General features: G+C 36.6%; 1 protein-coding gene across 1 annotated transcript; it reads left to right on the forward strand.

Annotated features, from left to right (window-relative positions):
• Positions 1-25903, forward strand: LOC109376179 (UDP-glucuronosyltransferase 2B31-like). The gene is made up of 6 exons (XM_019631983.1): positions 1-762; positions 2408-2556; positions 14951-15082; positions 17355-17442; positions 18321-18540; positions 24794-25903. Exons 1-6 carry the CDS (start codon positions 39-41, stop codon positions 25071-25073), a joined length of 1593 nt encoding a protein of 530 aa, XP_019487528.1. The 5' UTR covers positions 1-38; the 3' UTR covers positions 25074-25903.

Genomic DNA, 25903 nt, shown 5'->3' on the forward strand with positions numbered 1-25903 from the left:
GGATCAGTGATTTGAAAAGAACCATTACATCCACCAGGATGTCTATGAAGGGGATTTCAGTTCTGCTGCTGCTACAGCTGAGTTGTTACTTTAGCCCAGGGAATTGTGGAAAGGTGCTGGTGTGGCCCACAGAATACAGCCATTGGCTCAATATGAAGACAATCCTGGATGAACTTGTCCAGAGAGGCCATGAAGTGACTGTTCTGGCATCTTCTGCTTCCATTCTTATTGGTCCCAACCAATCCTCTGCTATTAAATTTGAGATTTACCCCACATCTTTAACACAAGAAGATTTTTTGTTATTTCTCAGGCGAATTCTTGACAAATGGATATATGATCAGCACAAAGATACAGTTTGGGCATATTTTTCACTAATGCAAGAAATCTTTGTGGAATACTCTGACTTTATTGAAAAGCTCTGTAAAGATGTCATTTCTAACAAGAAACTTATGACAAAACTACAACAATCAAAGTTTGATATCGTTCTTGCAGATGCTGTGATACCCTGTGGTGAGCTTCTGGCTGAGATATTTAAAATACCTTTAGTATACAGTCTCCGTTTCTTTCCAGGCTACACAGTGGAAAAGTATAGTGGAGGACTTCCAACCCCTCCATCCTACGTACCTATTGTTTTGTCAGGATTAAGTGATCAAATGACATTCGTAGAGAGGGTAAAAAATATGATATATGTGCTTTACTTTGACTTCTGGTTCCAAACATTTAATGAGAAGACGTGGGATCGGTTTTACAGCGAGGCACTAGGTAAGTCATGTTTTTAGTTGGTAGCATGAAGTTCTTACTTCCCTATTGCATTGAAGGTATTTGTATAAATGTTAAGTCACAGGAATTTGTCTTTTATATGCAAAATTATAAAACAAAATTATAAAATGATCTTTCAGTCTCACAAATACTATGGAAATGCTCAAATTATAGCGTCATTGAGGAAATATTGACTATTGTATAGTTTAGTTTCATTTAAAAAATACTGTTTTGCCATATTGCCTGAAGGATTCCTTCATAATAGAGAGATATAGTGGCTCTATCCTGACTCAGGAATTTATAATTTAAGGTTTCTAATGATTTTACATTCTTTCACCAAGAACTTACAAATCACATATTCAAAGACCTAAAATTTTGTCAAAAATGGACATATAAATTACTAACCCACACTTTTTGAAAACTCTCCCCTTATTAAAGACAAAATGACCAAAATTAAGAGTCTGCAAATCTATTACTATACTTCATGAAAATTTTCCAGCTGCTATTTAAAAATATTTTTATCAATGCACAATTATTATTAAGCTGCTAATATGAACTAAATGCAGTTATAGCCTTCACAGTTTACAAGGAAAATCTGGGATCAAGGAAATAGCTTGCATAATTGTATAAACTAGACTAAATAATCCAGGGAAAAGTGTTTCTTTCTATGGCTATGGTAGGGTTAGTTGATTGAGGGGTTGAAATCATCATTTACATTTGCATCTGTTAGTTTTGTACCTTACAGAGTACACACATGCACGTTTAATTCTATAGTGTGTTCAATTTAATCACATTTTTAAGGTTGTGAATGAACTGAAGTGAGGTTAGAGATGAAGGACTCATACTTTATCATAAGCCCATGACAAAGGTCTGACAATTAAGTTCACGAACTTGCTGAATGATGTTGCTACCTTTGATATCAGGGGGGTTATTCATTATGAATTTGTACCAACTAGACAAACAGTTAACCAAGTTTACTATTTGGAGGTGCTAAAAAGTCTGCGTGAAAAAGGTAGAGGACCTGAACTTTTCGCCAACAATTCAAGGCTCATGTATCATGACAATGAACCAGCTCACATGGTGCTGTCTGTGAGGGAGTTCTTAGCCAGTAAACAAATAACTGTATTGGAACACCCTCCCTACTCACCTGATCTGGTCCCCAGTGATGTCTTTCTTTACTCGAAGATAAAGAAAATATTTTTTAAAAAGGCATTTTGATGTCATTCAGGACATCAAGGGTAATAGGACAACAGCTCTGATGGTCATTCCATAAGAAGACTTCCAAATTACTTGGACGGGTAGACCGAAAGCTGGCATCGGTGCACAGGTTCCCTAGGGGAGTACTTCAAAGATGACCATAGTGATATTCTGCAATGAGGTATGTAGAACTTCTTCTAGATTGAGTTTGTGAACTTAATTGTCACACCACGTATACGTTGTTTGTACATATATATATATATGTTCATGTATATATGTATGAACAATACATATATATGTATATATATGACATGTTTATCCTATTATCAAAACACAGACAGTTTAAACATCTTGACTGCATAATCCTAAGCTATTTTTACAAAATTACGTAGTATGTTCACATTACAATATTCTCATTTCCTCAACCTTTTGTTTGCTTTATTCCCTTCAGGAAGACCCACCACATTATCTGAGTTAATGGGGAAAGCTGAAATGTGGCTCATTCGAACCTATTGGGATTTTGAATTTCCTCGCCCGCACTTGCCACATTTTGAATTTGTTGGAGGACTCCACTGCAAACCTGCCAAACCCCTTCCTAAGGTAATTCATGTATGTTTCGCTTTGTTCATTTTGCATTTTCAGTAGGAATGTATCTGTGTTCTTTATGTAGAATGCCTGGTCACACTGAGATACAGAGATGAGAATCTGGGTAGTGACCTGCCTATTCGATACTCACATATTTCTGTCTATGACAAGAATCTGAATTTCATTATCACTACAGAATAAACATGTGCTCAGAAGGCTTTGGAAATAGTCTCAGTTGAATTAAGACCTTCATTATTCAACACATAAGAGAGTCATCAATTAATTCAAAGAAAAACGTAAAAGTCACTAGCATAATGCAGGAGTTAAGTACTGGATATGCAGAAAAGCAGTGTGCACACAGTTTTTGCCACACACACCCACAGACACACACCAGTATTCTATTTGGAAAGATATGTGTAGAATATAAGCAAGTGTAAAAAGTATTACAGTAAGGAAAAAACAATGTTAGTATAATGCCAGAGAACATCCCATGGGAATGGATCATAATACCGCAGGAGGGACGATGTAATCTGGCATAAGTGAGCATAAACATCCCTTGTTTTTGTCCCCCTGCAAGTCAAAAATTTGGCATCTATCCATGAATTAAAGTGCCTCTGTGGGAGTTTTAGAATCCAGCATATGCCAAGGGACCTGGAAAAAGTCTTGCCAACCTGTGCATCAGGTAATAGGGAGAAAGACCCCAGTACCAGGAGTGATACCTACAGGCAATAATGAATTGGTTCAGCCCCTCATGCCTGTAGGCAAAGAGCAGCTACAGAACCCTTAGTTGGGCAGCCGTCTGTGGATTAGAGAGCCTTAGTGGAAGTCCAGAATTCCAGAGAAGTTCCAGCACTCTATCGGACCGCAAAATACTATATGAGTTTGAATGCGTTCTTGTGGGTGAGAAGAAAGTTTGACTTTTCCAGCATCACAAGAGCCTCCCTTAAGGCAGCATAACTTAGGGATAAAAGAAGGACTACAATTTCTCCCACAGGAGAAAGGAAGAGCAGTTGAGTGGATGCCCACCTTCCCCAGCTGTGCAGGATGCTTCCAAAGGCCTTATTTCTCACAGCATCCAGAGTATTAAATTAGGAGCTCAGAGGCTGGTCAGAAGGAGCAGATGAGGAGAGTGACATACAAGATTTCCAGAGGGCATTGAAGAGACATCATTCCTCCTGACTGCATTCTGGACTCCAACAGGAAGGCCTCTGGACACAAACCACAAAGAAAACCTCTCCTACAGATCCCTCCACTGGCCTGTGGGCACTTACAGCATACTGCGTTCCAAACACACACCTCCTCCCCTCTGTGACCAGCTCCCTGTACATGCGGCCAAGGACAGCCACAAGGAGATAGATTTGATAGGAGTCTAGGGAGCATGACCAGAAAGCAGGCAAGGGTTTTCTGGCAAGAGAAAAACTACAAACTTGAGCTGTAGTGCCACCTTCAGGAAAACAAAAGGGAGGCTGTCAGCATCTGACCTACTGCTGTATAAGACAGGAGTAGGCATACAGGCTTAAGAATTCTATCAAACAAAAGAGCAAGTAGCAATCAGAAGGTATGTTCACACAAGGTCTGAGAAAGCCTTATGTACAGCAGGACTGACAAAAGGCATTTCGACCCTGAAAGTAGATACCATAGTAGAGACACAAGTAGGTGACTGCTAATTCAAATGCAAAAAACAGCAACACAAAGCTCCAAAGAACATGAAAATGCAAGGGAACATAAGATCACCAAATTTGCTATAATCTTACAGTAACCAAATATAGACATGGAGATATGTGATTTGCCTGATAAAAAATTCAAATGGCTGTTTTAAGTTAACTCAGTGATCTACAAGAAAATATAGTACCCTTATGCAATGTTGGTAGAATGTAAATTTGGTGCAGCCATTATTGAAATTAGTTGCAAGGTTGTTCAAGAAATTAAAAATACAGCTACCATATGATCCAGCAATCCCACTTCTGGGTATATATTCAAGAAAAACAGTATATCAAAAATACATCCACAATACTATGTTTTTTGCAGTATTCACAATAGCCAATAAATAGAAACAACTTACTGTCTGTCAACAGATGAGTGGGTAAAGAAGTTGTGAAACACACACAAACACACACACACACACACACAAATATTAGTCAGCCATGAGAAAGAGGGACATTCTGCCATTGGGAAAATTTAGAAGGAACTTGAGGGCATTGTGCTCAGTCACATAAGTCACACTGAAAAATATACATAATGTATGATAACACTTATATGTGAAATCTGAAAAAGGCAAACTCATAGAAACAGAGGGTGGAATGGTGGTTACCATGTGCTGGTGAAAAGTGGGAATGGGGAAATTGAGAACATGTTGGTCAAAGGGTACAAACATACAACTCAAAGATGATTAAATTCTAAAAATATAATGTACACCATGGTGATTACAGTCAATAATACACTATTATATATATGAACGTTTCTAGAGACTAGATCCTAAATGTTCTCACAACAAATACAAACAAAAATTATGATTATATGATATGATAGCAGTTTGCTAATGCTAAATTGGTAACCTTACTGCAATATGAATCAATTCAACACAAACAACTTAAACTCAAAGAATGTTATATGTCAATTATATCTCAATTTTAAGGACAAACATGAAGCAATGATTAGGATGAGAAAACAAACATTTTTTAGGAGGGTTATGACATTATTTACCAAAAAGAAAAAATAAAGTTGAACAATAGAAAACACAAAGACCTAACTGAAAAAAAAAATAAACAAAAAACACTAGTATGAAGTTTGGACCGGATAGCCATGAAATTTTTGGTTCCTTACATATTTCTTTGGAGCTAGGGGGGCATTTAGGAAGCACACTGAGCAATCAGGAACTTTTCAAGTACAAAAAGACAAAAAGTAATAAAATTTGAAAACTGACAAGCATCAGAAACCAAAAGTCAGAATAATTCTGAAACAATTCCAGGTGAACATGACATCACCAGGACCTTTATATAATTTGAACTAAGCTACTCGAGAGGGTAACCACATCTCTGCTAAACAAAGCCAAGCTATAACACTCACACTGTGACTGAGGTCCTCCCTGGGGGTCTCAGTGAGGTGACGATGAGGGTCCCTACAGCCAGTTACACACAGCACATTCTACTAGGACATCCATTTTGCAATATGATTTCAGGGCAAAAGCTGTCATATGTAAACAAACCAGAAAGATACCTACTCAAATAAGTAACTATATAAGCACATTTCTGAATTATAAATAGGAATCTTGGGGCTATTTCTTGGAGGAGCCAGACAGTAATACCAGACTCATGAATTACAGTGATTCTCTAGCCTATAAAAACTGATTTAAGGAGAGGGTCCCAAGCTATCAGCATAGGAAACCCTGAACTCACATCCTTCCATGAACATACCAAATATACATCCACATATAGAGAAATTCCTCCAGAAGAACAACTAAGGGTTGAATGAACAGCTTCTGCACAGCAAATAAGAGAGACACTGCATAGAGATGGTTGGGGAATTACAAGAACTTTCCACTCTATGGGAACTCTGTGGGAATTCTGTGGGATTGAAAATGCCAGTGAGCATCAATCCTTATGTTCCCTCTCCACATAAACAGCATGGGCAGGAATGCAGTTCAAATGCTCTAGTCAACCTGCAAGGCCACCACAGTGTGACTTAGGCCACTCACCCCATGCCCACTGTAGGCTCAGACAGCCAGGCTGCCATAGGACCACTATAGTCGCATCCTCCTGGCTGCTCCAAACCAGGCCAGCCAGCCTAACAAGGTGCCCCCAGAGCCATGCTCCCTGGTAAACCTGGCCCTTGTTCTGTCCCAGCTCTGACTAGCCTGCCAGCTAGAGAACTGCTGGTTCCTCAAGTAAACACTTTGGCTCCAGCCAGCCTGCCAATGCCACCCAGCATGTGCAGCATACACACAGATCGTTCCTACACAAGGCCTCTCCATCAAGTTCGAGAGAGGTAGCTGTTCCATCTAATTTATGGAAACAAATACAGAAAGTAAGACAAATTAAGAGAAAAATGAAATATGTTCCAAATTAAAGTACAAATAAAAAACCCAGAATAGAAAAAAATCCTAAAAACAAAGATAATTTACCTGAGGGAATATTCCATGTAATAGTCATAAGGATGCTCACTAAATATAATACAGGGATACAAGAATGCAGTAAGATCTCTAAAGTGTTAGAGAAAACAACAACATCAAAAAAAACACAAAAACAATGAGAGCTGAAAAATACAATTAGTGAAGTGAAAAAAGTGTTAATCAATAGCTGGTTAAATAATAGCGAAGAATGAACTAGCGACTGGGAAGACAGAATAATGGAGATCACAAATCAGAGGAGCAAAAATAAAAAAAAGAGCTTTAAAAAACAAGAATAGTTTAAGGGTCCTTGAGAACAACATAAGACTATTAACATTTGCATTAAAGGGGTCTCAGAACGAAAAGAGAAAAAGAGAAAGAGAGAGAGAGAGAGAGAGAGAGAGAGAGAGAGAGAGAGAGATCCTATTTAAAGAAATAATGGCTGTCTTTTTTGCTAACCTAGGAAAGGACATCTAGATACAGGAAGATCAGAGAGCCCCAAACTAGATGAACCAAAAGAGAGCCACACAACGACATACTATAAGTAAAATGGCAAAAGATAAAGATAAAGAATCTTTTTTTTTATTTTTATTAAATTTACTGGGGTGACACTGGTTAGTAAAATCATATAGGTTTCAAGTATACATTTCTGTAATATATCATCTACATATGGCAGTGTGTATGCACCACCCAGTCAGTTCTCCTTCAATCACCACATAACTGACACCCTCTTCCCACTTCTACCACAACCCTACCCCCTGTTACCCTCTGGTAACCACTGAACTGTTCCCTGTGTTTATGAGTTTTTGTTTCTTGGTTTGTTTATCTTGTTCTTTTGTTGCTTTCAGTTTTATATCCCACATCTCAGTGAAAACACATAGTTCTTGAATTTTTCTGTCTGACCTAATTTGCTTATCATGATAATCTCAAGATCCACCCATGTTGTCAAAAATGGCAGTATTTCATCTTTCTTATGACCCAGTAGTATGCCATAGTATACATGTACCACATCTTCTTTATCCAGTCATCTACAGAAGAACACTTTGGTTGTTTTAGTGTCTTGGCAACCATGAATAATGCTGCAATGAACACAGGGGTACATATAACTTTATGGATAAATGTTACCAGATTTTTGGGATAGATACCCAGGAGATGGATTGCTGGGTAGTATGGTAATAATAGTCTTAATTTTTTGCGGAAACTCCATACTGTTTTCCATAGTGGTTGTACCAATTTGCATTCCTACAAGCAGTGAAGGAGGGTGCTTTCTTTCCACAACCTCTCCAACACATGTTATTACTTGTCTTGATGATAGCCATGCTAACAGATGTCAGGTGCTATCTCATTGTGCTTTGATTTGCATTTCCCTAATAGCTAGTAACATTGAGCATTTTTTCATATTATCTTTTGGCCGTTTGTATGTCTTCTTGGGAGAAATGTGTGTTCAGGTCCACTGTACATTTTGTAATTGAATTGTTTACTCTTTTGGTGTTCATTTATATGAGTTCTTTATATATTTTGGATATTAGCCCCTTAGTGGAGGTGTTGTTTGCAAATATCTTCTCACATCCAGTTGGTTGCCACTTTATTTTGTTGATGGTTTAAGGAGAGACTCGTTAAAGAAGCAAAAGAAAAACAACTAGTTACATAAAAAGGAACTTCATAATACTATCTGCTGATTTCTTGAGAGAAATGTTACAAAAGGTAGTACAGAATATGTTTAAAGTGCTAAACGGATAGAACCTACAACTTAGAATACTCTATGAGGCAAGATTCTTTCGGATGGAAGGGGAGATAAAGAATTTCCCTGACAAGCAAAGGTTAAAGGAGTTCATCACCAATAAGCCAGCTTTACGAGAAATGTTAAAGGGCCTTCTTTAAGCAGAACAGAAAGGCTATAACCAGAAATAACATGTACAATAAAAAAAATCTTACTGGGAAATCAAATATATAATAAACATACTGGATTAGTCACTTAAAAAACTAGTATGAATTTCAAAAGACAAAGTAGCAAATTAACTATAACTAAAATAAGTATGTAGGGGGCACACAACAATAAAAAAGATATAAAATTATGTCAAAACATAAAACATGGAGGGATGAGTATAAATGTAGCTCTCTGAGTGCTTTTGAACTTAAATGCATAACAGCAAAAACAGACTGCTATAGATAATAATTAGTATATATGAAACCTAGTCACCAGAACCCATAATCTACAAAAATTCCCCAAAAATAAAAAGAAACAAACACTAAGTAAAACCAGCATACCAAGAGGAGACATCAAGGAGTAAAGAACAGAGAACTACAAAAGCAACCAAAAAACAATCAACAAAATGGTAATATGTACATTCTTATCATATTTACTTTGAATGAAACTAGACTAAATGCTCCAAGAAAAAGACACAGGATAGCTGAATGGATTAAAAAAGACTCATCTATGTGGTAACTACAAGAGACTCACTTCAGATTGAAAAACACACACAGACTGAGAGTGAAGAGTCGAAAAAGATGTTCAATGCAAGAAGAGGCTATAAGATTTGTAAATATCTATCCAACCAAACTAGGAGCACCTAACTATATAAAGCAAATATTAACAGACATAAAGGGAGAAACTCATAGTATTATAATAATAAGAGTAGAGGACTTTAACACCCAATTTATATCAATGGCTAGATCATCCAGACAGAAAAGTCAATAAGGAAACCATGACCTTAAACATCACATTAGACCAGATGGATTAGAACACCTCATCTAAAAATTGCAGCACATGTAACCTTTTTAAGGGCACATGGAACATTCTTCAGAATAGATCACATGTTAGCTCACAATATAAGTCTGAACAAATTCAAGAAGATTGAAATGATATCAAGTATATTTTCTGACAGCAACAGTATAAATTTAGAAATCAATTACAAGAAGAAAAATGTAAAAATCACTAACGCATGGAGCCTAAACAAGACTTTATTTAACAACCACTGAGTCAAACAGGACACCAAAATCTACCTTATGGCAAATGAAAATTAAACCAGTATATTCCAACCTCTACAAAATGCAGAAATAGCAGTTCTAAGAGGGAAATTCATAACGATAGAGGCCTACCTCACAAAGAAAAAAAAAGAAAAAAGGAAGAAAAATCCCGAATCAATAATCTTAACATTACACCTAAAAAGACAAGATAAAATAAAACAAACATAAGCCTCAATACCTGGAAAGAAAAAAATAACAAAAATCAGAGTGAAAATAAGTAGACTAAAAATCAAATAGAAAAGACCAATGAAAGCAAGAGTTGCTTTTTGAAAAGATAAACAAAATCCATAAAACTTTAGCTAGACTCATCAAGGAAACAGAGAGAGCCCAAATAAATAAAATCATAAATGACAAAAGAGAAGTTACAACCAACACCATAGAACTATAAAGCAACATAAAAGAATACTATGAACAATTTTATGCCAACATACGGGACAACCTGGAACGAATAAATTTCAAGAAACATACAACTTTCCAAGACTGAACCAGGAATAAGCAAAAAATCTGAACAGGTCGGTTACTAGGAAGGAAATTGAAGCAGTAATGAAAAAAACTCCCAACAAACAAAAGCCCAAGACCACATGATTTCACAGGTGAAGTCAACAAACTTTTAGTTCTACCAAACAATTAATACCTATCCCTCTCAAAATGTTCCCAAAAAATTGAAAAGGAAATAACACTCCCAAAATCATTCTAAGAAGACAGCCAGCATTATCCTGATAGCAAAACCAGACAAGACACTATAAAGGAAGAAAATTACAAGCCTATATCCTTCATGAACATAGATGGAAATATTCTCAACAAAATATTAGCAAATCAAATCCAACAATATATTAAAAGGATTATGCATCATGCTCAAGTGGGATTTGTTTTAGTTTTACAAGAATGGTTCAATAATCACAAAAAAACGTAATACATAACATCAACAAAACCAATGATAAAAATCATATGATCATACCAATAGATGCAAAAAGAAAAAAAAAATTTGACAAACTCCAATATCTATTTAGGACAAAAAAAATCCCAACAAAGTGGGTATAGAGAGAACATACTTCAACATGATAAAGGCTATATATGATAAACCTACAGCTAATATCATACTCAATGGTGGAAATCTAAAATCTTTTCCACTAAGATCATGACAAGATAAAGATGCCCACTATCACCACTTTTATTCAACACAGGATTGCAGTTCCTAGCCATAGCTATTAAGCAAAAAACATGACAGCAATAACAAAGGCATTCATATTGGAAAGGAAGATATAAAACTGCACTATTTTCAGATGACATGATACTATATATATAAAACCATAAAAGCTCCACCAAAGAAAATAGAACTAATAAATTAATTCAGTAAAGTTCCAGATATAAAATTAATATATTTAAATAAGTTGTGTTTCTGTACACTAATACTGAACTATCACAAGAAAATATCACAAATTTTAAAATGTATCAAAAAGAATAACATACCTAGAAATGAGTTCAACCAAGGAGCTGAAAGACTTGCACTTTGAAAACTATAAAACATTGATGAAAGAAACTGAAGAGAAATAAATGGGAGGATATATTGTGCTCACAGATTAGAAGGGTTAATACTGTTAATATGTCCAATACTTCCCAAAGCAATCTACAGATTAAATGCAATCCCTATCAAATTCTACTGGCATTTTTTTCTCAGAACCAGGACAAATAATCATAAAAATTAGTTGACACCAAGAAAGATCTCAAATAGCCAAGATATCCTGAGACAGAACAAAGTTGGAAATATTGTGTTCCCAGTTTCAAAATATACTGCAAGGATGCAGTAATCAAAACATTATAATACAGGCATAAAAACAGACACATAGGTCAATGTAACAGAATTTAAAAATCCCTTGCTTATATGGGCAATTATCTATGACAAAGGAGGTAAGAAAATATAATAGGAAACTGACAGGCTCTTCAATAAGTGGTGTTGGAAAAACTGGATACATGAAAAAAAATGAAACTAGGTTACTTTTTTACACCATGTACAAATGTAAACTCAAAATGGAATAGTCTTAAATGTAAGACCTGAAACAATAAAACTCCTAGAAGAAAACATAGGCACTAAACTCTATGACATTGGTCTTAGCAATTCTATTTTGGATATATCTCTTCAGGCACAGGCAACAAAAGCAAAAAAATAAACAAATGGAAATACATCAAAGTACAAAGTTTTGGCTCAGCAAAGGAAACCATAAACTAAATGAAAAGATAACTACTGAATGGGAGAAGATATATGCAAATATATTTCCAATAAGGGGTTAATATCCAAAATATATATGGAATTCATACAACTCAATATTAAAAAACAAAGAACCCGATTAAAAGTGGGCACAGAACCTGAATAGACATATCTCCAAAGAAGACATACACATGGCCAACAGACATATGAAAAGATTCTTCATATCAGTAATCATCAGAGGAACACAAATCAAAACCACAGTGAAATATCACCTCACACCTGTCAAAAGGTTATCAATTAGTCAAAACGCAAATGCTGGCGAGGATGTGGGGAAAAGGGAGCTCTTGTGTACTGTTGCTGGCGCTGCAAATCAGTTACAGTCACTGTGGAAAACAGTTTGGAGTCTCCTCAAAAATTTGAAAATACAACTGCCTTATGGCCTAGCAATTCCACTTGTATTTTCCAAAGAAATCCAAAACACTAATTTGAAAAGATATATGCACTTCCATGGTTACTGCAGCACTATTTACAATAGCCAAGAGATGGAAGCAATCTAGGTTTCCATCAATAGATAAGTAGATAAAATAGAAGATACACACACACACACACACACACAATATATTACTCACCAATACAAACAAATGACATCTTACCAAATGTAAAAACATGGATTGACCTAGAAGCGATTTTGCCAAGGGAAATAAATCAGACAGAGAAAGACAAATAGATTGTATGATGTATATGTGTATTCTAAAGAGAACAAAAAAACAAAAACAAAAACAAACAAACACACTAGTAGATACAAAGAACAAGCTGAATGTTCCCAGAGGGAGAGGGAAGGGCGATGGGAGGATAACATGAGAGGAATAGAAGATAAAAATTCTAGTTGTAAAATAAATAAGTCATTGGAATGTAATGTACAGCATAGGGAATACAGTCGGTGATACTGTAATAACTTTGTACAGTATGATGATTAGTAGATTTATCATAGATATCACATGGTTAAGGTATATAAATGTCAAATCAATATGCTATACAACTGAAACTAATATAATATGCCAACAATACTTTAATGAACTTTATTAAGTGACGCAGGGGGAGATCTTGGGGAAATCTGACAAAGGTTAAGGTGAAGTGTAAATTATTAAGAGGCTAAAAGAAGAAAGATATAAAATCATCCTAATGATAACCTTTTCTTAGTACTCACAGTCAAAGAAATAAAATACTAATGAATGAGCTAAAATAATTCTCCAGAAAACCTGTCAGAAAATAAACACATATAGTAGAACTATAACAATAAAGAATTACATGAGTTAAGATCCTACTATGTAGCCTCATTCCAAGAATCTACTTTAGAAATTAACAGCATTATAAAGAGTATAGATATAATATCATCTAACAGCATTTCCTCTTCAATACTATGTACTGACCTTATTTCATTTCTTCTTATACACACACAGAGACACACACACACACACACACACACACACGCACATTAGCACAAATATACATAATAGAGGAATTCAACTATAATACTAAAAATTGTATACACCAAAGAAACTGAGGGAGTAGGTCTGTGAAAAATAGCCACTGGTAAAAACAGAATGGATGTTCCTCAAATAATTAAAAACAGGATTGCCATTTGCTCCACAACTATACTTCTGGGTATATTCAAAACAATGACATTAGGATGCTGATGAGATATTTCCACACCCATCTTCATAGCAACACAATTCACCAGAGCCACAAGACTGAAGCAACCCAAGGGTCCACTGGTGGATGGATCAATAAACAAAATAAGGTATTTACACACAATGCAATATTGTGTTATGTGCCATTGAGAAAGGTCCAACTCCAGGCAAACTTATGAATGATGTCCACAAAATCCGAGCCTCAACAGCCCTGCTCAGCTCCTTTACACTCAAGCCTACGGTTTCTTTGATGGAGTTAATCCATCTCATATCTGATCTTCCTGTTTCCTGTAGCCTTCTTTTTTTTTTTTTTAAGATTTTTTTTTATTGGGGAATTAGGGGGATGGGAACAGACAAGTTGCTGTCGTTTTGGTCTTCAGCCTAGTTGTGGAGGACGTTGCTTCTCTAGCCCAAGTAGGCACCATCATTGCGCTCTTCCTGGGTGAGGCAGATCAGTCGCCGACTTCTGGACGGCCGCTCACTGCGGCTGCTGGCCGCTCACGCTGGCTGCTGGCCACTCACGCTGGCTGCTGGCTGCACACGGTAGCCCATGGCAACCTATGCCAGTGCTGGTGACTCACGGGCAGCCCAGCTCCAGGTTGAGCTGTTGTTCAGAATCTTAGCTGTAGAGGGCAGTGTCACTGGCCCTCATATGTGGGATCCAAACCGGGGCGCTCTGGCGTCCCAAGCCAGTTCTTAACCATTGCGCCACTCGGCTGGCCCTGTAACCTTCTTTTTATCCTAGCGTTATTGTCTTCAAATAACCCTGCCTTCTCATGAAGTGCCTGAAAAATGAAAGTCTCAGTTTTGTCATTTTTGCCTCCAGCAATGTTTCAGGCTTCAGTTGCTCCAGGACTTACTTGTCTTTCTTGTGGGTCAAGGTACCTGTAGAAGAATATTACTCATCCTTAAATCTGAGGAAATTCTATGACATGCTATAAATTAGCAGAATCTTAAGGACATTGTGTTAAGTGAATTAAGCCACTCACAAAAAAACAAATACTGTATGATTCCACTTATGCAAGTTATCAAAACTACTAAAATTCATAGAAACAAAAAGTAGAATGATAGTTGTAAGGGACTAGTGAATGTGGGAAATGGGAGAATAACAGAATAATGAATACAGTTCCAATGAGCAAGATGAAAAGTTCCAGATGTGGTATACAAAACAATAAGAATATTACTTAAATGTACACTTAATGGGTTAAGATGGTAAATTTATGTTATGTGTATTTTCAATAAAAAAAAAACCAGGCACTATACTAATGATTCTTGATAATACTTGATTTTCTCTCATTAGCTGTTTGTAGCACTCCTTTCAATAAATAGTATTCACTGTACTGATATTCCTTTATGATGGACCAAATTCTTTCTTCACAGGAAATGGAAAAGTTTGCCCAGAGCTCTGAGGAAAATGGAATTGTGGTGTTCACTCTGGGGTCAATGGTCAGTAACATGACAGAAGAAAGGGCCAATGTGATTGCATCAGCTCTTGCCCAGATTCCACAAAAGGTTAAATAAAGTACAAATCTATTTAATGAGTGTATTAAACTCGGTATAGAGTCTGACTACAGAAATTTTCTTCATGAAAGGCAAACTACTATGATAGCCCCAATTCATCTCAGACAGCAATTTAAAAACCAAAATACGTATACACGGCAGGTGCTACAGAAATGCAGAGGATGTTTTTGGTTGACAATAACTTTGGCATTAAAATTGTGAGAAAAGACAGTTTGGGGAATATAATCAGTAATGTTTTTAATAGTTTTTAGGGGGCCAGATGGTATCATGTCTTGTTAGGGAGACCACTTCATGGATGGTGCAGGCGTGACCACTGCACTGGACTTCTGAACCTGCCGTTGAAAATTATTACATGTCAACTATAATTTAATACATATATAGTCATGGTATGTGAAGTATAGTGTAGGAATGAAGTCAATGGAATTGTAATAAATAAGTATGATATCGGGGGTGGGGGGTAGTGGATAGAGGAAGGGGGCATTGTCATTTTGTGAGGAGTGAAAATGATAACTATTGCATTTTCTGTACACCTGAAACTAATAAGAATAACAAAAAAATTGTGATAACAAAGAAGTGTATTTAAGAGGTACAGTGTGAAGTTTGGTATTATAATGGTATTGGAGCTAGGTACACATATCACCAAATTCTGTCCTGTCATTTGTCCCTTTTCCTTGCAGGATTCCTGAGTGCATTGTAGAGTCTACAGAAGTTATCAGAAGAGAGTTAAATTTTAACAGTAACACTAAACAGGAACTGGTAACAGTCAGATGCCTAGGCCCAGACATCTAGGCCTCTCTTGCTTTCCCTAAATTTTGGATTAGGTCTATGCCCTGTGTTTTTCAGGGTGCTATTCAGAGAAAGGATATCCGAGGCTCAGCAAGCTGCATTTAGGTGCCCAAACCAGCCATAGTGATTTAGATAAAGAGAAAAACTGGTCTGTAAAAAAAGAAAGAGAAAACTTCAATGGTGGGCTGGGCCTGCTCAAGTCTGAAGCAGGGAGACATAAAAGAAAAGGTGGAGGTGGGTCCAGCCCTTAAGGTGACCATGTATTTTATATAATGTGGCCCCACAACTCTGCTTCTAACCAATTGGAATAACTCCCCCTGACTGAAAAAGGAGAAATAAATATAAAATGGAGTAAACCAAAAGCAAGCCTAGTATGGGACAGTGTCAGATGCCCCTTCTTCATAAAATATGGTAGTAAATTATTTCTAATATATAAAATTGCAGTCTCTGGGTAGTTGGGAATGACTTTTTAACTTCCTAACTAATGTAGTTCTCCATATCACCCATGCTAGTTTGCAGAGAACCTGAAGTTACATGAACACTTATGCAGCAAATAGATGTAAACCACTTCTAAACTAGAATCCAGCTGTTGAGCGTTGCTTGGGAATTCCAAAATCTGGACATAATTTTGGTATCAAGCCTGTAAGTGGTTTGGCCCATTATGATTAAGTAACCATACTAATAATGCTGTCAGTGCTCATCATGAATTAACAGTTGGTTGAATAAAATTTAGCATCCTCATATTTGATTTTTTTTCACAGCTATACTTTTATGTATGAAGTGTCAGTGTTCTTCTTTCTATATCTTAAGAACTTTCAATCCTAGCCTCAGTGATAACACTATATCTATGTAAAAATGACCACTTGATTCTTCTTAGAAGCAATGGTTAATAATTAGTAAACTAAAAGAGGCTAAGCATCCTTATTAAGCAGAAAGTATTTATTATATAAAGTGTTAAAATTCAGAATTACACCTCACAATAGCTGATTGCATTGGTTTTGTAAATCAAAAGATGTAAAACTCAAATACAATAACTTACAGAACTAGTGGATATAAGTAAAGCATTTTCCTCATCACTCAGAAAGAAATAAACAGGTTAACATTAAATCTGGAAGATGAGAGCTAGTAAAATAAATAGTTAAAACAAAGTATATGGGCCAATTTGCACTAAAATTAAATGACTACTTTAAAAATTTTATATGCTTGAAATGGTATTGATAATCTCATTTGTCTAACCCCTAAGTGTGAAACATCATTGCATTCATACCAATTGAATACAAAAATAAGTACATGTCATATGAGTATTCCTCCTACATCAGTGTTTTATTCATTCTCATTATCTAACATCTCTTGTCCTCATCTCCTTATCTGTAATATATAAGGGAGTTAACTAGATGTCTCTTAATCTATTTAGAATCTAACATGCTATAAATCTGTAGTTTGACTAGTGGAATAAGTTATTTTTTCACCCTAACAGGTTATATGGAAATTTGATGGCAAAAAACCAGACACCTTAGGGACAAATACTCGGCTCTATAAATGGATCCCCCAGAACGACCTTCTTGGTAAGACTCTGGAAAACACTGAAATGAGAGTCAACCTGACCAGAGTGATAAACAATTCATCAGGAAAGAAATGTATTAATCATTGCTTATTGAAAACCTCAAAAACAAAAATTAACTTCCTTAGATAAAGTTCTCAGCCCTAGGGGAAAATGGTAAGATACAACAGATGGCATCTTATTATACACATTCAAATTCCTTATGACTATAAATGAATTACATTTATTTCATGTGTAATTACCTCTCACAGAGAATATTTCAACACTTTCTAGATTGTCACTGTGTCTCTTAATTCTCTCCTTCCACTAATCCTTGAACCCACTGTAAGGGTGGACAGGTGCCCCTGAAAAAGGTCCACTCATCTTTTATTACCATTAAGTTTCCTTTTTCCAGAGGAAAAATTCAAAACCTCTTTCCAAAATAATAACATATTTCATTATGATGTGCAGCTTTTCTTTCCTGTGACTCCTATGTTGTCATCACGACATTTCCTGCTGCTTTGACACCCTACACATCAGACTCGGTGACCTCACTATTTCATTAAGTACACATATTCTAACATGATTCCCTCCCTCTTTTTCCCCATGCATTTGTTTTCTTTTTTTTTTAGCCCAGTAGGTTCTTTTCAATTTTCCACCAGGTAATCTTACATTCATTTTAAGTCTCAAGTCACACACCAATCTTCTATGTATCTTTCATTTACTTTACCAGTTGATTTATGTGTTTCTTCCTTTGTGCACTGGGAGAAATTCTAATGCAGTTTCATGTGTATAATAATGTGTCATCTAGAATACACCACCTCTTTCAGTGCTTTATATTGCCCTACTCTCATTTTATTCTAAGATATAATTAATAATTTGCTGAAATTCAACCAATTCTAGGTCATCCGAAAACCAAAGCCTTTATAACTCATGGTGGAACCAATGGCATCTATGAGGCGATCTACCACGGGATCCCCATGGTGGGCATTCCTTTGTTTGCGGATCAACCTGATAACATCGCTCGTATGAAGGCCAAGGGAGCAGCTGTCAGTTTGGACTTCAACAAAATGTCAAGTTCAGATTTGCTCAATGCATTGAAGACAGTTATTAATGACCCTTTGTGAGTATCACAATTTTTTTTAATGGATGGTATTTCTACATAGTTTCTTTTGTCAATGGTGAATATGAGTTTCATCCCAATTTTAAGAGGCTAATTTTGATATTAACATAATTTAACCAATCTTAAATCTACTTTTCAACCACACATTGATTTCAAAGTTGCACTTTTAACCCCATATATTTAATTGGTAGCCAACTGCTGCAATAATTTTCTTCTCAAATAATTTTACACAGGTAATTGTAAAAAGAACACATTTAAAAAAATTTGGGGGGGGCCAGCCAAGTGGCACAATGGTTAAGAACTGGCTTGGGATGCCAGAGGGCCCCGGTTTGGATCCCACATGTGTGGGCCAGTGACACTGCCCTCCACAGCTAAGATGCTGAACAACAGCTCAACCTGGAGCTGGGCTGCCCGTGAGTCGCTGGCGATGGCTAGGCTGCAGCCCCTGCTGCAGTGGGTTGCCATGGGCTACTGTATGTAGCCAGCAGCCAGCGTGAGCGGCCAGCAGCCACAGTGAGCAGCGGTCCAGAAGCCGGTGACTGATCTGCCTCACCTGGGAAGAGCGCAATGATGGTGCCAACTTGGGCCAGTGAAGCAACGTCCTCCACAACTAGACTGAAGAACAAAAGGACAGCAACTTGTCTGTTCTCCTTCGCCCAATTCCTCAGCACTGTTTCCATCCCCCCAATTCCCCAATATAAAATCTTAAAAAAAAAAAAAAATTTAATTTTTTAAATAGAACCCAAGAAGGAAAGAATAATGAACTACAAGTAAAATCATAAATTCTTTCCATTCAGTATGTAACATTTCTGAAACTATAATCTCTAAACTCAAAAATTTCATTTTATTATAAACATTTAACAGATTTTATTATGAGATATAATTTATATAACATAAAATTCATAGTTAAAATTACAAAATTAAAATATATATAATATGTTTACACAGCTATGAAACCATCACCAGAATATAAACTTAGGACATTTTCATCACTGCAAAAAGAAATCTCATATGCCTTAGAAGTCACTTCCCATCCCCCTATGCCCAAGCAACCATTAATAAACTTTGTTTCTATTAGTCATTGTGGACATTTCATAATAACTGAATCATATAATATATGACTTTTTACAACTGGCTTCTTTCACATAGCATAATGTTTTTGAGTTTCTTACCAGCTTTGCACTGCTGAATAACATTCTATGATACGGATAAAGCACATTTTATTTATCCATTTATCAGTCCATGGACATTTTGGTTGTTTCCATGTTTGACTGTTATGAATATTTCTATCTCTGATTTTGTGTGAATGTAAGTAAAGAAGTCAGTACTTACAGCATGTGGAAACAGACTAAATCGTTTTTTTAAAATACCATCAGGCAAGATATATACTATTTTGAAACCATGCTTAAATAGGTGTGATAGAAGATTGTAAGTACAAAGGAAGAATAAAGGTCTATTTCAACAGTGACCATAAGAAGATGTAGCTATACCAGTATCAGATACCATAGACCAGTAGCACTACTAAAAATAAAGATGATGATAAGTAGGTTAATCTTTCAAAACACCACAAATTATTAATTGGACACACTTATTAATAAATCCCCAAGTTAAAAAAAGTAAAAGGAGACAAAATGAAAAACTAAAATAAATCTGTAGTCATAATAGGGTGTTTTAAAGCACTTTTTCTATAAAAGAATATGACAAAATAAGTTTGTACATAAAAGATCTGAAATGCAATTTTAAAGTGCAACCTATTTGAGATATATACAAGAGTGGAGAACATGTATATATCACAGCATAAGGAATAGTTAATGGAATTGAACAGACATGTTAGAGGAAAACCAAGACACAGTATTGGAAATTTTACAAATTGTAAAGAGTATATTGTCAGGGGGCCGGCCGAGTGGCTCAGTTGGTTAAGAGCTCACTCAAGAGTTTGAGCTCTGAGCAACAGCGGTTCGAGTCCAGCCCGAGCTGAGCAGCCGCTGAGCTGCCAACAGGTAGCAGGATGGCTCAGCTAAAAAAAAAGAGTATATTGTCAGACTAGACTAGAATTACATCAGGAAAAGAAAAAAAAAAAACCCTAAACTAAAAGAAAAAAATCTCTAAATTTTTTAAATTAAGCAATACATTTCTAAATAATTCAAAGTCAATACTGAAATCATAATCATACATGAACTATCTCCTAAGCAATTCCTCTTCTAGGTATATACAGAACAGAAATGTGTCAATATGTAAACCAAAAGACGTCTACGAGAACATTTACATCAGCATTAGTAAAAATGGCCTAAAAAAATTAACAATCCAAATGTCCACCGAACATTATGAAACAATAATCTTTAGTACTATAAGATGATACAGTATTGGATATAATAAAGCATTTGAATTAACCAACTACTTCAGAAAAGACGAGATCAAAGAAGTATTACTTCTTCATTCCAATACACAAATACGAAAAATTAGTCTGTGATGTTAAAAGTAATGACAGTAGTTAATTCATGGAAGTGATTAGTGACTAAAAGGTCCAAGAGAATGAGAGCTTCTAGGAGCTTGTGGTATTCTATATCAGTATCTAGGTAGTAGGTGCATAGTTATATTTACTTCATGATAATTTTGTAGGTAATCATAAAATTTTGAACTGTTTATATAGGATATGTCCATTTTTCTTATGTTTTTCACACTTATTAAGGGTATATTTTACAAAACATTTTGTTTCCTTTTGTTTTGTTTTCTTTTGTTTTGGAGAAGTAGCCAAAAAGGCTGATTTCTGTCTTGGCCAGGAATTTATACAGCACAGGTTCGCCATGGGAAATATAATACTTTCACAAGTCAATGCCATACAGGATAATCTCTTAATAAACCAAGTAAAGATATAAGCTATATCAAATAAATGACCAATTAATCACACTATTGTTCAGGCAAGAGGAGATGGATGAAAAAAGCCCAAATTTAACATGAGGTGTATTTTTTAAGATGAGTGTGAACTTCGAGAAAGGAGATACTGCCTAAGAAGGGCTCAAGGTAGCTAACTAGGCTCATCGAAATAAAATAAAATTCAGTATAGTAGCCATCTCTACAGAGAGGTCTCTTTTGCAAGCTGCACTTTGCATAGAGACCTACACTAAGCAGCCTGCCTCCTGCACTAAACTGCCTTCCTGCACTGTGTCCCTCCACCTGAGCCAGCCCTTAGAAAGGAGTTCCTGGAATAATATTTCAAATAGGACTCCAGCTTTCCCCATCCAACTAGAGCTGCGCAGCTATCGATACATCCCATCAGCATCTTCACTGCCCACAGTGGCTCCATTCTGACCAATTAAGAAAATGCCTTCAGAACCAATCAAACTGTGAGGATTTCAAGTCTCCATTTGAATTAGGATGGACCAACAGGGACCAGGGGAAGGAACTACTATCTATATAAGGCAGCTTCCCTCTAGCTCAGGGTGGACACTCTCTCTTTCCAAGGAAGACTGAAGGCCGCGTATCCCCAGCTGGAGCTGAAACACCAAAAGACCTCTCCAGAGCAGAGCAGAGGGGAGTAGACCGGCTCAGAACAGAGTGGAGTTAACAGGACCAGAGCAGAGCAGAGCTGTCTAGCCAGAGAGGGGCCTGGCCTCAGGGCCACCTCACAGCTATGCTGTTTCCCAGTTGAGCTAGAACACTATTGAGCTGTTTGCACTGAAAGAAGGTTTCCGCTTCACTGCACCCCAAATTGGGGATTCCTGTTGGTGTTGAAATGGCACCAGTGACCATCAGTTGACAGGAGGCACTCCTGACAGTCAGCAACCAGGACCTGATTTCCATCATCCAGCACAAAAGTAAATGTCCCCTGCTGCTAGAACAGGTTGCTAGGGAACAAAGTGGCCAGTGTTTGTAGGCTGGCTGACCTCTTTCACAGGGCTGCTCTGAGGTTTAGCACCACTAAGAGGGGTTTTTCAACAAGACAGGAAGGAATCCCCCAAGGGTCTCCAGAGTTTTTAAAATAGGTTACTAGTGAAGAGTCACCTCCTCCAAACTGAAACTCTCAAATACTGCTCACAAACTCAATATTCATACTCTAAATGTCCCCTTGTCAAAAGTGCTTTTCCACAGGCGCTAGCTGATAAGCCCCCAGGGAGGCCGCTCTGCTTACCAAAGAAAACCACATGTAGAAGGATGACAAAAAGAAATGATTTACTTCATTATTATAGGAACTTTTTTTGTCTTTGCCATAAACAAGTGAATTAAAACTTCACTTATATGATAAAGAAGTGGATTTGAAATCATATTAAACCAATACACCTCATGTACTGAGAAATATGGTAAATTAAAGAAAAGAAAAAAACAAACAAATAAGAAATGACTACGGGGTGCTGTATAGTATCCAATGCTGTATCATAGGTGGCCAGGAAAAGCCTCTCTTAGCTGTGACACTGACACCAATGCCTCCAGCAGAAGTTAGAAGTAGCCTTGGGGTGTGATAGCAAAGATTATTCCAAGAGAGGACAAAGTGGGGAGAAAGTGCAAAGGTGCTGAGGTGGGAACACATTTGGCAGCTTCTGTGAACAGCCAGAAGGCCAAGGTGCCTACAATAGAGTGTTCAGGACAAAGTGACAGGAGAGAGGTTCCAGGGGTCTGTCCACTTTCAAAACGCAAAATTCAACCCAGTAAATTTTAAGGTATAATTAGCCTTACTAAGCAATTCACGAATCAGGCAGCATCTGATCAGGAACTACAAGGACTCTCTGAGGAGTTGTACAAAATGGAAAGCTGTATAGAAAGGAGGGTGCGGCAGGGGACTTATTAGCAAAAAATATATATACATATTTAGACAAGGATATCTTTTCCCAGCAAAGGAATGGCAAGGGTTTTATCACGCAGATTGCCTCTTCTCTACAAGGTAAAACCCTTGTCATTAAGAGGGCCCAAGTAAGATTACCTCCTTGGTGTTGACCAGAAAATTCCAGACTGGTTCATTAATATTATATTCTAGTAGAGGTTGAAATTTCACTTAAATCACATATTAAAATTTAGGTTTGGCATCATGGGCTTTTAGTAGGAGTAATGCAATTTAGGGCCTATGGTTTTCTCTTAATACCATGTGGAGTCCTGTAATACAAAGAACACATTTGGAATTTATTCTAAATGGGATGAGAAGTCAGATGGAAATTTTGAGCAGGGCAGTCTTATAATCTGATGTGTTTCAAGAAAAATGATCATTCTTTTTTGCTCCTGGGTGGACAATGACAATACAATTATGTAAAGAAGAACAGAAGCACAGGGACTAGTGAGGAGGCATTTCTCCCGCCATGACACAATTCCTCTTTAAAACTTCAAAATCATCATCCTAAAACTGCACTTTACCATCTGACTTATGATGATGAAAAAAAGTTCAAACCTACAGAAAAAATGTTTAAGGATTTATTTGAGCCAATAGCTGAGGACCGACTCAAAGCAAAATCTCAAGGAATGAGAAAATGTTCCCGAGAATGGCGGTTTGACAGTCCTTTTTATACATTTAAAATTTAAGGAGAAAACATAAGGAAGGTTACATGAAATCTATTAGTGGTAGATTGGGGGGTGGGGGAAACAAAGTAGAGGTAGGAGAGATCTCTAGGACAAGGTAATAACAGAGAGATACAAACTTGTTTTGCATTGAGATACAGGATAGCTAATAGGTAACATTTACACAAAATAGAGATGGTATGTGGGCAACAAGACAACAATGAGAAATTTGTGGTCATTGTGCTCTGGTACCTACAGTTACGCTTTCGCGGTGTGTTAAAAAGAAATTATTCTGACTTTCAAAAGGAAAGGAATGCTAGGTGTATAAAAACAATGGACAGGTTCCCTTAAGGTAAAGATTAACCTTCTACTAGGCCAGGGATGTGACTACTCCCCAGGACTTGCACAGTTAGGAACGTATGATCAGATCAATCTGCGTGGTTATTTTTGGTCATTGAACTTGTCACATCTGCTATGTAGATCCTTTTTCATTCACACTTATAGCCCTTAGAAGGGTGCTAGCATTTGCTCTGCTAAAATGATGTAACTTTCCCAGATTATCTTCCTTCTTCACTTTATAAAATACTTGTCATCACAAAATTCAATGTAAAAACCAAACCATTTATGAAGACCCAAATGAAAATAACTTCTGCAATTCTGTGACATTTATTTTGAAACATATGCATGAGACTTAAAAACCTTTCATGGGAATAATACACTTAGGCAAATTAACTTCCTTTCAATGTTGTTATCTTTTTGGTTTCTCCTTTAGCTATAAAAAGAATGCTATGAAACTATCGAGAATTCACCATGATCAGCCAATGAAGCCCCTGGATCGAGCAATCTTCTGGATCGAGTTTGTCATGCGCCACAAAGGAGCCAAACACCTGCGGCCAGCCTCCTATGACCTCAACTGGTTCCAGTACCACTCTCTGGATGTGATTGGGTTTCTGCTGGCCTGTGTGGCAACTGCTATATTTGTCATCACAAAATGTTGTCTGTTTTGTTGCCAGAAGTTTGCTAAAACAGGAAAGAGAGAAAAGAGGGAGTAGTTGTATCTGAACTGAGGCTGGTGTGCCTCACAGATGGGACTCCTCCAGAATAATCCAGCAAGAAGTTGTGAAGGAAGGATCCCTTCCTCCTGGGACAGAACAATGTTTCACCACTCAGCTTGTCAAGTCAAAATTTGATTTCAAGTGATTTCTTACCTATTTATGAGTTAGAGAAATACGTCATGCCACAGATACAAACCAGCAAAAAAACAAAGTAAAAACCAAACTATATATATATTGAAATGTATTATTCTAATACAAATGTCACAACAAAATAAATGAGCTCCACTGTGTTTCAAACATTATATATGGACACGAGAACACATGTAATATGTAAGTCTATTTACATAGCAATACTATTTTGCAAATACTCACAATATTTTAATTTTATTCTGGTGAATTCTCTAGGTTCATCTTTTGCTAAAGAAATTATTCAGTGGTTAGAATTATGTGTAAAAATTCACCCTTCCATTTCATTTTGGGAGACCAGTAATGCTCCTTGGTTTGACTGTGCATCCAGACTCAACATCTTTCATATGTAAAAACATGTCAAGCCATTTACCTTCATCCAGCTTAAGTCACTTCCTATCAAAATGTATGTAATTTAGAAATATAACAACTACTATAGCTGCTTCTTCTTATAAAACTGAACTATTTATGAAAGATGTGGGTTTCAGTAGCTAATTATCTCACAGCTTTTTAAAAAGATTCACTTGATTGCATTCACTCTCATTTCTGCCTTTGCTAGTGGAAGTAAGGCACCCCTACTTGTAGGTTTGCTAATGTAGAACCCATACTCTAACAAAACTATTAAATTTTCATTCTCTCAA

The sequence above is a fragment of the Hipposideros armiger genome, unplaced genomic scaffold (assembly GCF_001890085.2).
Source record: "Hipposideros armiger isolate ML-2016 unplaced genomic scaffold, ASM189008v1 scaffold_1059, whole genome shotgun sequence".
Taxonomy (NCBI): Eukaryota; Metazoa; Chordata; class Mammalia; order Chiroptera; family Hipposideridae; genus Hipposideros; species Hipposideros armiger.